Below are 17,628 nucleotides of genomic sequence, written 5' to 3'. Positions count from 1 at the left end.
AATGCCCAGCCTTAAAAGGTTTGTGGAAATATTCTTGGCATGGCTCTCGGTTGTAATTGAAATTCTCAGGTCCTCCAAACTCCGCTGGTCCGCTGTCAAATCGCCCTTTGTCGATGGTTAATAGTTCATACGTCGTTAATCCCTAAATAATTCTCTATTTCCCGAGAAAAAGATCAAATTCACTATTCTCGAGGTTTATGTGCAAATGTTTGTTGGTCCATAGTTATACAAGTTGAAAATGAAACAAATGAAACGAAATGAACAACAGACGGCCATATAGGATTTGATGAATTAGATATTATGATCAAAATCCAACATAGATATTTTTTTCAAATATGATATATAAGTTTTCCTTGATCCCAAGTTGTGGTATTCTTAGAGACTTATGGAAGTTAAAATGATGGGGGAAAAGCAATTTTTTAGCTTTGTTGGCGAAAGTTTGTTATCACTATTTCTCGAGAAGGATTGAATGGATCCTGCTTGATATTTGGTTCTAGGTTTCTTTTGGTCGATTGCAAAAAGTGAATTCGAAAATTCAAGCTGACATGGAACCAGTAGAGATCTTAAAATGGTGGGCATCTCGAATACCTTTCTATTTAATCCTTATCATTTAAAACGGTTTAGCGACACATTCTTGCTTTATAAGATGTAATCACAGAAACTGTTTGTTTATTGTAAACATACTTATAGGATACTATGTAGTTTATCGCAAACTTCCTGAACGAAACCTACACTTACAGGTCTTTAAAATGTATAGCGTGTCGACTTGATCCACAAATCTAAATATAGATCTGATTAACTACATACACTTAGGAATAACTTACCGTATATGAATATACTGGAGATTTCATCGTGAAATTTTGTTTTAACAGGAGACGAAGCCGAAAGAGGTCCCTCATATGTTCTTACCCAACCTAAAACGCTCCTTGCAATTCATGTTGACGTAGAAACACCGCCCACTCTCAAGTCAAGTTATCGATAGTTTTTTTTTATTATGGAATGTTTCTCTGTGGATTATTTGTTTAAAGAATTTTAACATCAATTCCCAGTGTACACACCTGAAATCAGCCATGTTTATTTCCGATTGACAAATGTGTGTCATGACTAAAGTAGATCGATAAAATAACGAACATTGAGGAGAAGCTTCGACAAGTGACGCGAGACTCATCCTAAGTTGTCACTACGTTTCTTTCAAATGGAGATTTGGATTTATGTATTATGTATTGTTATAGAGTTAAGATTCTGCTTAGATTGCGTCACTACTACTGAAGTTGATCCAATGTTTTAGAATGATAGTCTGAAACTGATAGCGAATCTCTCAACATTCTGATATTACCGACAAACTGAGGAAGAAAAGTGAATCGGATTATGTCACCATAATTAACATCACGTACTCTCCACCTCACATGAGCTTTTCGTTATTGATTAATTTCGCCAATGATGAGGTCGATAATCTGCCTCAACAACAAAGATGACTGCCATATTTTGACTGGCGTCAGAATAGTTGTCATGGCAACGACTTGACAATTCATGAGTATATCGAGGATTACATCATAAAAATTGTGAAAAATCGGTTATATAACCATTATTTCAGAATGTACAATGAATATGTATATATATATATATATATATATATGTATATAATTTAGTGTGATAGTTGTACAAAAATGTTCAAATATCGCTTTGCTTAATATGCTATGAACTTTTTTTCTAATTTCTCAATTTCAATGTTAACCCATATTCATGATTACAGATTGCATACAGAACAAAGACTCAATAATAAAAACAAAATGAAGCACCCTAAACCTTCAGAATGGTATAACCTTTCGCCCACCTGTAGCTTAGATGATGATATATCAAGAAAACATGATGAAGTTTTGCCACTTAATCTTTTCACGAGGATTTAGATATACCTATCTTACCAACATGATGTGAATAATTATGTTCTCTTACACTTTATTTAGGTACATTTTGTGTGTGTTATTGTCCCAATGCTTCGCAGCATCTTTTTCCAAGGGCTGAGGTCACTCGATCTCACAGAAAGGGGGCGAATAGAAAGGGATCACCCATCTTAACCCTAGGATGAGACAATGAAAACTTACATCGTTAAAAGACCTGGATATACCTGTTCAGGGCAAGAGAAAACAAAATATTGGGCCGCTAAATGTTTATCTTCCCAGGATAAGAGAATAATTTATCTAGAGACTTATCTCCACCCCTACGCCAACCCTACAGTGTAACAATATTTGTTTATATTTATGTTATTCATACTTCACACGGTAATTTACCCCGTTGTACATATTTCTAATTGTGTCACGATCTTTACGATTTTTATTTAGTACGCATTCAAGCAATAATAGTTGTTGAATTAGTTCTTAAATTAGGTAATCACGATAACTGTTTTACATAGAACGGTTACATTCTTGTAGGTCAATCAAAATTGTAGCATTGAAAGTTAAGGCACTGTAATTTGTACATTGTTGATGGTACGTGGAGAAACGACTATGTCCACTTTATATAATCTGTAAAACGTTTGTCCTCGTTAGGTTGCTATCCTGAAAAGGACAGTAAGCATTTTATCAGATATATTAGGTTTCAATATACAGCCTGTTAGTATAAATGTAAAGAATATTTTAAAGATGTACTTGAAATCATCGCATATTTACAGAAATAAACTCATATACATATACATGCTGTGGATGCTAATTTTAAACTTCCTGATATTTCCATTCATGATGAAACCATAATGTTATCGATTTTAAAAGAAAAACATCATTATCAAACGAGAGAAGACAGCATTTCCTATTAAAGATGAAAAATGGAGCTGAATGAATATGCCTCTTGTATCCAGAACCGAAACAATATACAACCATAAAACATTATAAGGATGTAGAAGAGATAATATGAAAAGTAATTTAACAATAAAATTTTGATAAGTTTATTAATAAACAAAGAGACCAAATGACGTGTCTAATTATGTACATTAAACCCATCACATGATACAGAGTAAAGTAAAAAAAAAAAAAAAAACATTCCACAAAGGAAATCTGACGTCGGTGTCTTCCTTATCAATCACCTTCTATTTCCATACGATAACATGGGAAGGCTGTTGTCCAGCGTGAATTGTACGCCGTTTCCTTGAAGAACCTTTTCATTTACTACAAAAGAAAATAAAAAAATTACATGTTAGATACCAACAAAACTGCAAATGCTTTCCTTCTGCTTTATACCCCACCTAATTATAGTACTTATTTGATCGTGGGACTGCTGCATCTCGCCGTCTAGATTTTGACTTTTCTCTCGATCACTTTTGGTATATATTCATTTCCCTTAGTCACCTCCTTGGCTTCTATCTTTAGGCCCTTAGCATCATTAACAAGTCCTAGAAAGACGAAACTACTGTATGGTGGAATTTAATGCATTGTCTGGCTCTGGTGTGCTATTCACTTCAACAATCTTTGATTCATGTGAACTGGTATAGTAACATCATTTTCAGTATGACATATGCTTGTTTAACAACGACTTACTGGTAATACATTCTCAACTACAGACACTCATTTTAAATTAAGGAAATAGTACATAGTGATTACTGAGAAAAAAATCGTTCAATTTTCATGTGCAAGAGATGTTTCAAAACCTAAAAACTTTATCAAACCGATTTATATTAATTCTAAATACATATATTTGTTTTCTTTTTACAGATATGAGTTCATCCTCGGCCCAAATTAAGCGATAGTGCGATTTTCACCTTGGGCCAAGGATGATTTGGTTTTTAATGTGAGAATGAATTTGATTCAATTCTTTAGTTATTTCTATATCACCCTTTTAACCTATCAAAATACAACATATTGTCATACATTTTTCTTTTTTTTTTTATTAGTGACGTTAATACATAACTTTACACAAATCCCAACAATGAATTTACGCAACGAGATATAGAATTTGATGTAAATTTTAAAATAATCCCAACAATAAATTTACACTGCTTGGTATAGAATTTGATGTAAACCATAACAATATTCCCAAATCCCTGAATTTTGATTACAAATTGTAATCAATACCAGATAAAACAATAACCCCCAATTTCGAAGATTTATATTATGAAATCATTATTGATAGCCCAGTCTAATCATTTTTTTACATCCCTTAGGATATGGATGTGTTGATGAACACCGTGATAAATACAAAGTGAATGTAGTACTATATGTGCAAACAAAATTTGGAAAGATGTGTTTTATACTCTGTACAAATTGAATAATTCAAAAGAAATTAGGGAACTTGTGGAAAGATCACTTAACAAACCTATTTGTCAATAAAGTATCCCTACTGCATCTAAAACGGTCTTCAATAAATCATGGTATGAATAAACAGTACAGACTTTTTCAGATCTCATCAAAAATATATCAAAAATATAGGTCACTTTTCTATTTATACACTTGTAGAACTTTCAGAAAAATATCAACTCCATACAAATTTTCTTCGAGTTCATGGGTTAATGTCTGCAGTTCCCAAATATCTGCCAGACCCAATCTTTACCAATTAATTTGAAACGAGTTACCCGCTATTTCTTACATGTACCTCTAAATATAAAGATGTTGTTGCAAAACACTTGTTGATCCACTTTTTTCTACAACAATTCTTGTTTAATGAAACATTATAACAGAGTAAAATTTATACAATTCTATAAAAAGTCACAGAAATAATTTCATTGCCTTCAAAACCTAATATCACACCATATCATTTTGTTTGTTTTGGTGTTCAAATTACTTCACTCCTATAGCTAACGTTGTAACTTAAAAAAACATCAGGTTACAGATTTACATAAGTATCATGAAACTAGTTTTCTTTTCTATTTTGCATAATGTATAGTTGAAACTTAAATAAAACACAATTTAAACTAGAATAAACTACCGCGAAAATCTTCAACATTCAGGAAATTCCTGAATCAAAAAAGAGTTATTTTTAAACCTGGAAACTGAAGCGGCAGACTATCATACCTATGTAGTCCATAGAGAGTGTGTCCTGGATGACCTCGCCATTTGCTGCAGTGAGTCTCAGGTTTAATGGATACGTCACTCCTTTGGGAAAGCGTGCGACCCAGAAACCATCAGTCGTGTGCTCGAGTGGAAACCAGGATAAATCCGGAGTTGACATCTCCACAAATGTGGCCGGAATTCTACGGGTTATAGATAATTCGCTTTTTTCAAAATGTATTGTCTAACATGACAGCACGTTCGTGTGTTTTACCGATCAAACATACGAGTGATACTAAGACCTTAGATTAGATCATAGGTGAAAAAGATTAGCAAAAGTCGATAACACATTCATTAAGAATGGAAATATTTTTTCATCAGAAGAAAAAAGTGGAAACTACCTTCAAACATAATAAAAAACAAGTGGTAAACTCGATAACATCCTCACATTTCTTCTATTTTACTTAGCTCAGAGATGTACAAAATAAAAATAACAACTTCGAACTCGAGTATTTCCGCCAAGTCAATCAAAGTATATACAGTTTGAAAATTAAAGAAACATACTCTTTTATGTGTGTATGACAGGGATATTGCATCCCCAAGTGTTACGTATGTGGGATGAAAAGCCTCTGCAAAACTTAGGGTTTTTATAACTTTTTGTAACCCTCATGTGGAATATCGCTATTCTCTGTACATACATACACGTGACCGAGAATATACCTTGCGTTGCGAACTTGGAGTTTCAAGTAATATGTATTGCTGCCCTGTAACTTATATTCGATGGATGTGTTTCCAACTGGACATTGGATAGCCTGGAAGGAGATATTCCATCTACCGTCGGCAGTTTGGGAGAAATCAATATCCCCTGGTTCAATTAAAGTATCCAAACGTCAACAAAGTTCAAAGTTCAGATACCTCATGTAGTCTTCATCAGTATTTATCTTAGGCAGTTTTTTAATTCTGTATCACAACTATATTTACATCAATTAAAATTAATTTAAATTTAATTAAATTTAAATTATGATGATGACAGTAGTATATTTAACCACAATACATATAAACGCATGCATGTATAAACGAACATTTAATGTAGTCTGGTGTTTAAGATAAATATCTATATAACTCACTAAAATGTGTTTTGCATCCTTTTTCGTTAATATTGCACTGTTGCAAAAATATGAATTCGTTAACACGCTGTTAATTTCTTTTAAGTCTATATCCCCCTCCCAACCCACCCGCCAGCCCCGTCTCGAATGTGAAAAATAACCCTCGACAGACTTTCATGCCCATGGCCATACCTGTTTTACATTCCGGACACATGTCCTTGACAAACACGATGTGTTGTCCAATGATGGGATTGAGTCCTAATCCAACGCCTGACCCATTTACCTGTATATAATACATGTCAATACCATGAAATGGAAAGTTACCTTAACAGTTATAGTACTTAATATGGCACCAGTATTTCCTGTATCAGTTATAAAGACGAGTCCAGAACACAGATGTAAAATAAAATTTTGATGAGTCTAAAACACTGAGAAATGAAATGGGGTCTTCAATTTTTAGTGAGTCCAGAAACCTCGGTCAATCACTGGACACCTATTTCATATTTCAACAAGTCAGGCTACTTTTGTAACTATCCAATACACTTTTAAAAAACGTTGTTTAGTATAACTTTGATTTGTCGTAAATGTATCTATTCTTATATAACTGACCACATATTTAAGAAATTTTACAAAAGAACTGTATCATTGCACAATTTCAGTGACTACAATCCACAAACTATATACATATGTATTTGTATGTGTAAGAAAACTCATATTTACAGAAAAACACATGCCGCACGCCAGAGATCCGAAAAATTGGGGTCTATTAAGGGCCACAAAGTCTGTGATGCCGGGATGTTTAGCTACCGGCGGTAGTTCTGGTGGTGGGTAACTGCATGTACCGTCCTCTGTGTACCAGTAGTAAGTACCCTGTAATGTAACATAAACTTTACCACTTAACAAACAATCAGACATATTGTATATAACTAAATATATAGCGAGCTATCATTTTTTTCGGACGAGGTTCTCAACATGCCATGAGTCAATTGTTTATTTTCAGGCAAATGCGATTTAACGCTCAGCAGAAACACATGTCAGTCAATTATTTAATGTTTTATTTTAGACATAAATTTCATTGAATATTAATTAGAAGTAAAAGTGTTTAGATAGACAATTATAATAAAAGGAAAGGGGAGAAACTATATTTTAAAATAATTGTTGTTATTTATATCTTCGTTTAAAAAAATATCTTTCACTTGATTTCCATCTCGATCCCTTTGGCTGGCGTGTATAACATGACAGACACGTTGCAACTCAGTGTACATAAAACAGAAAATAAAAACATCTAAAATAAAAGAAACAGAAAAAGACTACATAGCACTAATAATCGCTTCTTATCATAATGATCGTTTTTAGAAGAAAATATGTTCACGCCGTAACAGAAATATATTCACAATAAATCTTGTCTTGGTTTTCTGTCGGATATTTATTTGATATTTATGACTACAAGGGGAATTTATGAATATTTTGAAAACATCTTTATATAAAACTCCCTGTATAACGTTAATTACTTGTGGATGTCACTGACGTGAATTAACAATAATGTAGATTTATACATCTCACCGTGCCTAATTTGTGTTGTGTCTGTCTACGGAAGCCAATAAGTGTCACCACAGATGGCATGATACACAGATTCTGAAAACCATTATCTGGTTGTCAAATATGGACCATTGATGCAGATTTACATAATTCTGACAGAAAGTAGCTATACAGTATTTCCAAATATACATTAAATAATGAGGACGAGACGCAAATCATCTAAACTCGTGCCAGGATCACTGACCCTCTGTATTGCTATGTGACGTCACATTACTGTCTGTCATGTGGTCGTACGACAGATGTGTTTGACCATTGTTTCCAAGCCGATGTTTCAGTGTTACGTCAAACCTCATCTTTTGAAGAGGATTTTGATTTATTAAGTTCTGTTTCCGTGAATATTTGCGTTGTCTAAATTCTAACCTCCTCCCACCTTTTTCAGTTCATTTCAAATTGTATCTGTTTTCTGTGTTTAATTTTAGAAATAATCCTCGGTTTAACGAATGGATTAATATTGCTTGTCAAAGTCTGAACAATATATCTTCCTATTGTTTTATATCAGAAAATCCGAGTTTAGAGTCTGAAGCCTTTCTTCTTAGATAAAGTTCATAATGTATTTCTCTTTTAAAAATCTTAACACTTTTGTTAACACTGTTATTCCCTTCATAAATCAGAGGTCCGAAACTCAACATGTAAACAACTTTTGGTACAGAACAATATGGATCCCTGATGAATAGATTTAGCTTGCCTTTACACTCCTCCATACAATTAGGATTTTACATTGTACAACATTATACATTACTGTATATACATGTAACACTATATGTATTTCGTGAAATTGTCAATCATCAATTTGTTGGTACTTACGTCACCAGTGAAAGTATTCCTGTAAAGGTTCAAAATGTCCTGATTCTGGGCCGCAGTGCACAAGACCAACAGTAAAAGAATGTACAAAACCCACATTATCCTATCATACACAAGCACAAATGTATGAATATCATTACGTAACTTCCGGCGGACGACTTCGTCCAGTAAAAGACAGGGGATACATGTTGTTCTGTATTCGTCATCGGAACATGTATTTTTTAATATAGTAGAATCAATGTCGGGTGCAAATAGATTTTGATATTTACTTTTATTTGACCCATACACGACGAATATTTCAAATCCTGCTTATGACCTTTGGAATCACAGCTGAAGACCTACATGTATGGTGTATGGTTCTATTTCTACAGAGTTCGGTTTGTGATTCTCATAAAGCCGACATATAGGATCTGTTCTTGGCCAAGACACTTCGTGTCATTTGCTTTGAAGAACATGGGGCTGGCCTTCCGCTTGTTGTTCAGTTACGTAACCTCCAATATTTATCGCCTTTCGCCTAAAATGGCATAATGTGACTAACGCGTCAAGCCATGAAAGTAACTGGTGCTACTATTAAGAATATTGAAAGTTGATACAATAGAGACCGTAATGTTTTTAACTTAGATGTCGAGTAGGGATTCGATGTTAATAACTTAATCATTTGTTTGAATAAAGTATGAAGGGAAATTTTGATTTTCAAAAACACATTGCAGGAAAAGGTACATATTTCATAACTGGATGATTTTGTTTTTCCTCGTCATGTTTTGGAAAAATCATTTGAAGTTTGCAAATATATCAGAGTTAGCTCCCTTTATACAGGAAAAATTAAGCTTTTCTCAAATCAAAGTGCTGAAAGTTCGGAATCGACTCAATCTTCCAAAGCCTTCGCTTTTTTGTTGCTGATTAAAATCATTAAAATATTTAATGTATCTCATATGTATTTTATATACTTTTGGTTCACGTACTGCTGCATTGGTTAACATTTTTATGTGGATTTGCACGCAATAGACAAAGTAAACATTGCTGTACATTCTACAAATCTGCGGTAGAAAAATCACTTAAAACACTGATAACATTGCATCTTGATGTAACTTCTGTATGGTGTACTCTAGATAAAACCAATGGAAGCTTTAGTTTTACGAAAAATAAAAGTTGTGGAACCTCTCAACTTTGAGCATTAACGTTACTGTTGTAGAAACATTGCTTGTAGAATAGTGTCATTTCGCACTTCTAACAAACCTTAATTGTCTGTTTCTATATTTATATAAGTCTACATGATGATAATGTTCTACAGACTACTCAATCCTAAGCTGTTTTGTGAAATCAAGGCCTTTGTTCACCAACCATACCTGTTCCATACTTTAAAGAAAACATTTCCGCGATAATGTTCTGTTTTTGTTTTCGTTTTCTTCTTTATTTCCTGTCTGGCGTTATACAAATAATGTACTTAAGTTGTTTTTTAACAACAAATAATCATAACAATATAATGGTGTGCTGGCCTGTTGATGTGTAGCATCTAAGTTATCAGTTAAAGAGTCACCAATCCAAAGCCTAAAACTGAATGTATGCTCTTAGTTAATGTTGTGCACATCCAAATCGGCAATTTCTGATTAAATACAAGATACCAAATCTCGCACTTTGACCGATATTTTGATTCATTCTTAATAGTTTTTTACTGGAATAATTCCTGAGTGTATAGAATAGAAAAATCCCAAGCTTTTTTTTCTAGATACTATCCCTTTTCTGTGAACATTATTTTAATAAAGATGATATTTTGTTATGTTCAACAGAACACTAACATCATTTAATTTAAGGCCCTCATAAACCTTAATGGATTTCAAGTATAATAAAAGTTACATAAAAGCCACATTAGTTAAAAAGATCACGAAATCAATGAAAAAAGTTTTGTCTATTTTTATTTATTTTTGTCACAGTTTTTATTTCGTCGACTTTTGTTTTGGGATATTCTCAGACTAGTGTGGTAGGCTGCTGTCAAGACTGAATTGTTTTCCTGTTCCATGAAGCACAACTTCATTCACTATAAAAAAAAAGACAGTAGAAATTGCCTGGTATAATGAAACAAAATAAGGTATAAAGAAAATGACAATAACGTGATTAAAAAGACAATTTGCCTATCAAAGCTGACACGTGTTCAAATTTGTTTCTGTGACCACAGTGTCTTATCAGTTAAGACTCTGACATACCAATGTGTGTCATATGGATGGTGTCAATGATTCGCTCTCCATTAGCTGCTGTAAGACGAAGGTGTATTGGATACTGGACCGGTTTATCAAAGCCAGATCCCATGACCCAGAACCCGTCACTGGTGTGTCGGAAACTGGCATACTGCATACTCTTCTGTCGCATCTCTACTTGTGTTGCTGGAATTCTGTGATGAAGAAAGTATACATCCCAAGAGTCCAAATGTTAAGTATACACATATATATACCATATGGATGATAAAGACATTTTAAAAAGGGAAAAAAACAAATTAAAATAGTTTCTTAATTATTCAACACCATGACAACTTAATTCTATAACGTTAGTTATGATGTCGTTCATAAGTCATAACAATCAATGCAAATTACACGCACGGTATCATTGTGATCCAATTTTTGTAGTGAAACATACTGCACAGCGAAAGGACAATTTGTTTCTCGTATAATTTAGATTTGTTATTTGTTTCCTGTGTATATGTTTACTGAAAAAAATTGCCATTTTACCTTGCATTACGGATTTGTAATTTTAAGTAATAATCGTTGCTGCCCTGGAATTTGTATTCGATTTTAGTGTTACCGACTGGACATTGGATAGCTCGGATAGAAATTCCCCATCTACCATCTCCATTCTTGGCAAAATCCACAGACCCTGTATAATGAAAATGATGTTTAGGTATCTCGACTGTTCACAAAAGTTGCTTATAAAATCAATGTAACTGATTATGTTACTAATACGAAACATTAGATGCAGACTGAAAGGACCGTCTTTATTCATAATAAAAAATAATATTTACATTCAGAACTAAACTGGAGTATATTAAGCACGATCGTGTAATAATGACGAGTACCCACCAGCATGACATTCCGGACACAAATCCTTGACAAAGACAATGTGTTTACCGGTAATTGGGTCATTACCTAGACCATGACCAGACCCGCTGACCTGCACAAGTAGGAAAATACCATATTGATAAGCAGATTTATTACATTGGCTATACTGAAATTTGCTCCGCCATATAGATTAGTCGTGTTCACCAATTGAATAATAACTTCGGTTGATGCATTCTGACGTCATTGTACGTATACTGTTATCTATAGACTTAGCCAATCACAGGCGAGCATACCTAAGAGGTCCTCTTACATTTCAGTGTGACAATTCATTCTGGTCGCAGTACATTCCAGGTAATTTGTGGTACATGGGCAAGATATAAATATTTCTTCAGATATCGTGATTATAGGAAACACAGTAGCCGTTAATTAATAGGTAAACATACAAGTATTAATTAACATCACTTCAGATCGACCTAGGTCGGTAATACCACACATACAAGTATAAATTCACATCACTTCAGATCGACGTAGGTCGGTAGTACCACACATACAAGTATGAATTCACATCACTTCAGATCGACCTAGGTCGGTAGTACCACACATACAAGTATACACTCACATCACTTCAGATCGACCTAGGTCGGTAGTACCACACATACAAGTATACACTCACATCACTTCAGATCGACCTAGGTCGGTAGTACCACACATACAAATATGAATTCACATCACTTCAGATCGACCTAGGTCGGTAGTACCATACATACAATTATGAACTCACATCACTTCAGATCGACATAAGTCGGTAGTACCACACATACAAGTATGAATTCACATCACTTCAGATCGACCTAGGTCGGTATGAATTCACATCACTTCAGATCGACATAAGTCGGTAATACAAGTATAAACTCGCATCATTAAAGACCGGTAATAGGTATTCGTTAGGTAAACATTCTTCACAACAAGCAATCAAGCATATTTTCAATGTAAGCACGTACACAGGAAGTATCTGGTTCGTCATTATTGAGTATTGAACTTGCTTCTCAATTCATATACTTACTACTTACCGTGAAACACATGCCACATGCTAGAGATCCGAAGAATTGTGGGCTGTTTAGGGCCACGAGATCGGTAATGGCTGGATTTTTAGCTACAGGAGGAAGGTCTGGGGGTGTATAACTACATGTTCCGCTAGACCCAACTCCATAATAGGTACCCTGTAACAGAAAAAATATCTGGAACAGTTCGTTATTATCGGTTTATATGTCTTCAAAGGGTGGAGCCACGGTCAGCACTTACATAAGGGTGTGGTCATCTTCCTGTAACTGTATTACCGCTATCCTCCTAACGATCAACGAGACCTATGAAATCCAGTGTTGTAGAAATAGAAAAAATCATCATGTCTACCTTACAAAATGTAATCCAGAAATACACGGAGATCCTTTGAAAAATACAAGAAAAAAAACATCAATTACTCCGGAAGGGTAAGCGTCTTCCGCTTCATATACGATACCTGCAATGTAAATCCTGGCATTGTACATTTGTCTTTTATCAATGAAAGAGAAGACGATAATTTGCACTGTCGGTCTTTTTATTCATATTAGTTATGATATAACAATTAAATATGTTGCCTTGCAACATCCTTTAAATGGGCGATTTTTTTTTATATTTTCTTATCTAAATTTCGTGTTCTGTGAATTTGCTATTTCAAATCCCTTTTGTATGTGTGTGTCTTTTTTCGATTTTAGATTTTGGGTTTTTTGTTTTGTTTTTTGTTTTGTTTTTCACTAATCTAAGAATTTTTATTAAGATTTCAGAAAATAAACCCTGTAAATAATTATGTAAAACTTCAAATAAGATATAAATGATATTGTAGACCTGTTTTTCAAAACTAATTCATGTTGCTTATAAAATTGTTCATTAAAAATGTCATGTATTAAACTTAGACTTCACTGTCTCTCATTTTTGTTTGTTTGTGTTGTTACATGTCAAATTCCAGAAAGAGGCCGAGGATATAATTTATAATTAATATTTTTCCTAAGGATTTGATGTATTTTATAGCTCTTTGATTTCAATTTTGCATTGGCCTTGTTATATAGGGATAACACTGAATCTATCAAAAAAATGTATTTTTATATTTTAGATATCTTCGTAGTTTTTTTATGTAGATATGACGAGTTATTTATGCAAAATCAATGAACATGCTCTGTTTCGTTTCCCGTTGTCTGCATAATGATAACCCGTCATATCCAGAATGTCGGGAACATATCATCGTTATACATGTTACTATGAACCAGCCTGTATAGATAGTTTTGAATATTATTGTCCTAATGGTATTAAATTCGAATAAAAAACATTAAAATTGTATATATACTCAAAATAATGATATACTCTAGAAAAGTATGTAACAACACCAAGCCACCTCCAACATCCAGTATGAAATAAGAACCAACTTGCACACGTGGCGCTTACAACTTTAAGAATGGAACTCCTCTCCCCCCAACTAGACCTAGACAGGATAAATAGAATTGCATCACGTGTCATCGATATCGGAGTAGAAGAGCCAAGAAGATGTCTTCCTGTACGATGAGGAACCTTAATGACAAGTAAATATCTGACTGACTTGAAATTGACTTAAAAAAATCTTCAGGCGTCGCGTTAAACATTTTAAAACATAATTGAGAGGGTTTTCGTAACACTGTGTGAGCTGATATTACGGAAGCCCAAAGGACAGTTGTTGTGGCAATGGACGACGCATTTAATGATAAAAATCTGATCATTTTGTCCGACAATCACATTGTCGGCCCATATTGCAAATAGTTGCATATTTGAGCTGTATAATGCTAGACCACACGCGATTACGCTGATCATGGGTTTCTCAAATGCTTCGTAATTGTAACGTCTAAGGTTGTCATCGTAAATGGCTTCCATTGATCACATTTCAGCTTTGACGCTTCATTGATGAAACTAGTAGACATCGTCTACCAAATTAAGGCACAAATTGACAAGAATGGCGTCGCGAGCTATAGACGCCGAAGAAAAATTCCGATGTGAAGGCGCTACATTGCTTGCATCATCACTAATAGTTTTCCAGAATTAACAGAGCTTTGAAAAGATGATTTTTCGCTCATGCTTTTGGAGAATGTTTATTTCATTTTGCTTAAGTGGCGAATAACAACAATAAAATACCAACATGACAACATGATCAGAATTAATTCAAACTCAAATTCCATAAAACCCGGGCAAAATATGAACAAAAGAAAGGTTTACACGGATACTCCTGAAAAAGTACAAGGAAAATTAGATAAGATGTTCCGGAAGAGTAAAACTCTGTTGAGTTGACTGAAGATTTAAATGACATGTCTGTATTTTTGTTGTCGATTTTGTTTTTCATACCGAGGACGTGATATGAAAAGAAAGAAAACTAAAAAGGTATACATTTATTTTTGTTCTGAAAGACATTCGACAAGCCTCCAATAAATTGTTCAGTAAGGTAGGCACACATCAGCTACCTTTTGTATTAGATTATAGAAGAAACACACAAGTGAATAACACTTTTGATTTCAAATTAGAATTAAATACTCTTAAGTAATGGTAAGGGCTTCAACATTAAAGCCTAGAAGTGACTGAGGAAAATAAAAAACGATCGAAAGAAATATCAAAATCTAGAGGGCGATGTGCACTAGAAGGCCAATGTTATTTTCGTATATCTAATATATATAATGATTTCAGAAGAATTACAAGTACTACAAGGAGGTCCACAACAACCTTAGTTTGCTCACAAGTAGAACGGTGCTTATATCATGGTGGTGTAAATAAAGTTGTATTGAAATCATTTTTTGTATTTTTCTTAACTTTATTATTTGATTATATGTTTAAGTATTCTATTATCCGGAAAACTGAGTAAATAGCAAGGTATAGGACTTGTGGTACTCTATAACTAAGACAATAAATTAACGTGTTTGGTTCCTAAACAGATGTGTCGGTGTGTTTGAAGACTTGCATTGTTGATGTTACCATGTCAGACATCCCGAAGGCTATCTAACATACATATATGTATCACCGTCAGAACACATTACTGACTAAGGAAGTATTACCAGCTCATTTGTCAGATAGGACAGGTTTCTCCACGTATGTAAACATGGATTATAAACAATAGCTGTTAATGTTTCATACGCAAATCAGTTCTGATTCAGGTCATTCAATACTGAAAATATTGAAATTTATTTAATTTTGGGATGAGGGTAGTTAACCTCCCTATCTGGTTTCCAATATTGACATCAACCGACTTAGATTTTGCTTTTTCTTCTTTTAGATATCAACAACGTAGGCATTTAGCATCATTGACTACTCTTGGAAGGACGAAATAGCTGTGGGATTCTATTGTAGTTGTATTTCATTCCACTGTATCTAACATTAATTGTACTTTTTTACTACTTTTTAGACAAAATCAACATACCCTGCAACTCTTATTGTTATTTTTGTTTTTGGCAACGTACACAAGTACACTATTATGTATTAAAAAGTAATTATGATAAAAACTCAATAATTAGGTTTGAATAACCTTTTGTCCAAAATAATATATGGCTGGAGCACAAACTGTTAAGTTGTCCTTTGGCTGAAGTATTGACAATAAATATAATTGAATTGTTAGATTTTCTTGACGCTTGAACATAACATGACGATGTGATATGTTCGGACTAAAACATCTATTGGTATGAAGTAAAATCTAATGGTCTACCTCGACTTAAAATATATAAGGCAGCTATACAAATTTGTAAAACAAAGGCGGACACGAAACACAGGGTTTCTGAAGACCAATAGCTATAGCAGGCGATAGAATCAGCCATTATCTGGTTTGTATTGACGAAAAGAAGAGATATGAGCACAAACATTTGCAATGTAGTTTTCGTCTAGACTATATAAACATGCATTGCTTTCGGTTGACAATAAAAAGACAATGGAAAACCAACTATTCCGTTGTACTGTGGAAAACATGCAGTGATCATACACATTTTTCTAACTACGGTAGATACAGAATCACAAATGTGACCTTATACATCGAGCAAGGTTATGTGATAATAAATGCATCAGTGCAGTGATATAGATTTACAATTATGAAAGTACTAAAATGAAACATTATCCATGTCGATAATCTGATAATTTGGTTACCACAACAACAATTTCCTTTTCCACGTGGATTATCCTTATTCTGATCAAAGTCTTGTAAAATGTCATTTACACACTAATGTTCCTGAAATAATGTATATACTTACATCACCGTTGTAATTGTTTTTGTAAAGATTAAGGATGTCGTGGTTTTGTGCCCCGAAGGCCAGCGTTGCCAAAGAGAGTATGTAGAGAACCTGCATTGTCACAGATGACGTACAGAGAAAGAGGTATGATTAATAGTGTTATATATATGTAGAACTCTCGTACTGGCTATCAAAAGATTATATAACGGAACGAAGATAGATAACGCAGGCCGTCACCTGACTAAAGGCGTCCAAAATCTACCTACATGAAGGTTCTCAACACTGCTTTCTAGGTCAACCTTGAAAGGAGAAAATTAGGGCTACTCCGAATACACTAATGGATTCAGAGCAGAAATATGATGAAACTTTAACGATTTGACAAAACGGAGTTAACTATACATTTAACGTTTTATTTTGAAGATTTTCTGCCGTAAGACGTCAACCATGGTAGGTTAGTTTTATAAGTATGATATAATTATCCTATAATTTATTTTTTCGATGGGTATTCTTTCATTTAAAAGACAGATTATTTTTCGAATGCATACCTTAAACATTCTCTTAATACTCGAAGTTAATGCAATAAGTACGGAAATTGGAAAAATTACAGACAGCACCGCATGCAAATTCCCCTCCCGACAACCACGTGTGCCATGTAAACAAAATTTAAATATGGTCATAAATAGATTCGGAGAGTAACTCAAAGTCACAATGTCTTGGTTTTAACGAACAAACTTTGAGTTAAATGGTTGTTTAGCTGTATAGTGGCGTCTTGTTTGTCGTTTCCCACCTGTTTCCAAACTTTAACATTAATTCAGCTCTTCTGTCGGGAACCTGTTCATGAAAT

The 17,628-nt window shown here is 33.9% G+C and overlaps 2 protein-coding genes across 2 annotated transcripts; both read right to left on the bottom strand.

Moving 5' to 3' along the window:
• Positions 1 to 3,072: 3,072 nt before the first annotated feature.
• Positions 3,073 to 7,971, bottom strand: LOC132546808 (uncharacterized). The gene is made up of 7 exons (XM_060210524.1): positions 7,863 to 7,971; positions 7,643 to 7,728; positions 6,800 to 6,949; positions 6,209 to 6,362; positions 5,694 to 5,838; positions 4,998 to 5,176; positions 3,073 to 3,158 (listed from the first exon to the last, which is right to left on the bottom strand). Exons 1-7 carry the CDS (start codon positions 7,969 to 7,971, stop codon positions 3,073 to 3,075), a joined length of 909 nt encoding a protein of 302 aa, XP_060066507.1.
• A 2,478-nt stretch (positions 7,972 to 10,449) lies between these two features.
• LOC132546807 (uncharacterized) lies at positions 10,450 to 16,901 on the bottom strand. Its single transcript, XM_060210523.1, has 6 exons — positions 16,806 to 16,901; positions 12,597 to 12,746; positions 11,548 to 11,638; positions 11,200 to 11,344; positions 10,681 to 10,865; positions 10,450 to 10,514 (listed from the first exon to the last, which is right to left on the bottom strand). Exons 1-6 carry the CDS (start codon positions 16,899 to 16,901, stop codon positions 10,450 to 10,452), a joined length of 732 nt encoding a protein of 243 aa, XP_060066506.1.
• Between the last annotated feature and the right edge of the window lie 727 nt (positions 16,902 to 17,628).

The sequence above is a fragment of the Ylistrum balloti genome, unplaced genomic scaffold (genome assembly GCF_031769215.1).
Source record: "Ylistrum balloti isolate Yb309-2 unplaced genomic scaffold, AGI_CSIRO_Ybal_v1 Utg369916, whole genome shotgun sequence".
NCBI lineage: Eukaryota > Metazoa > Mollusca > Bivalvia > Pectinida > Pectinidae > Ylistrum > Ylistrum balloti.
This window is presented reverse-complemented; position numbering and strand designations above follow the sequence as displayed.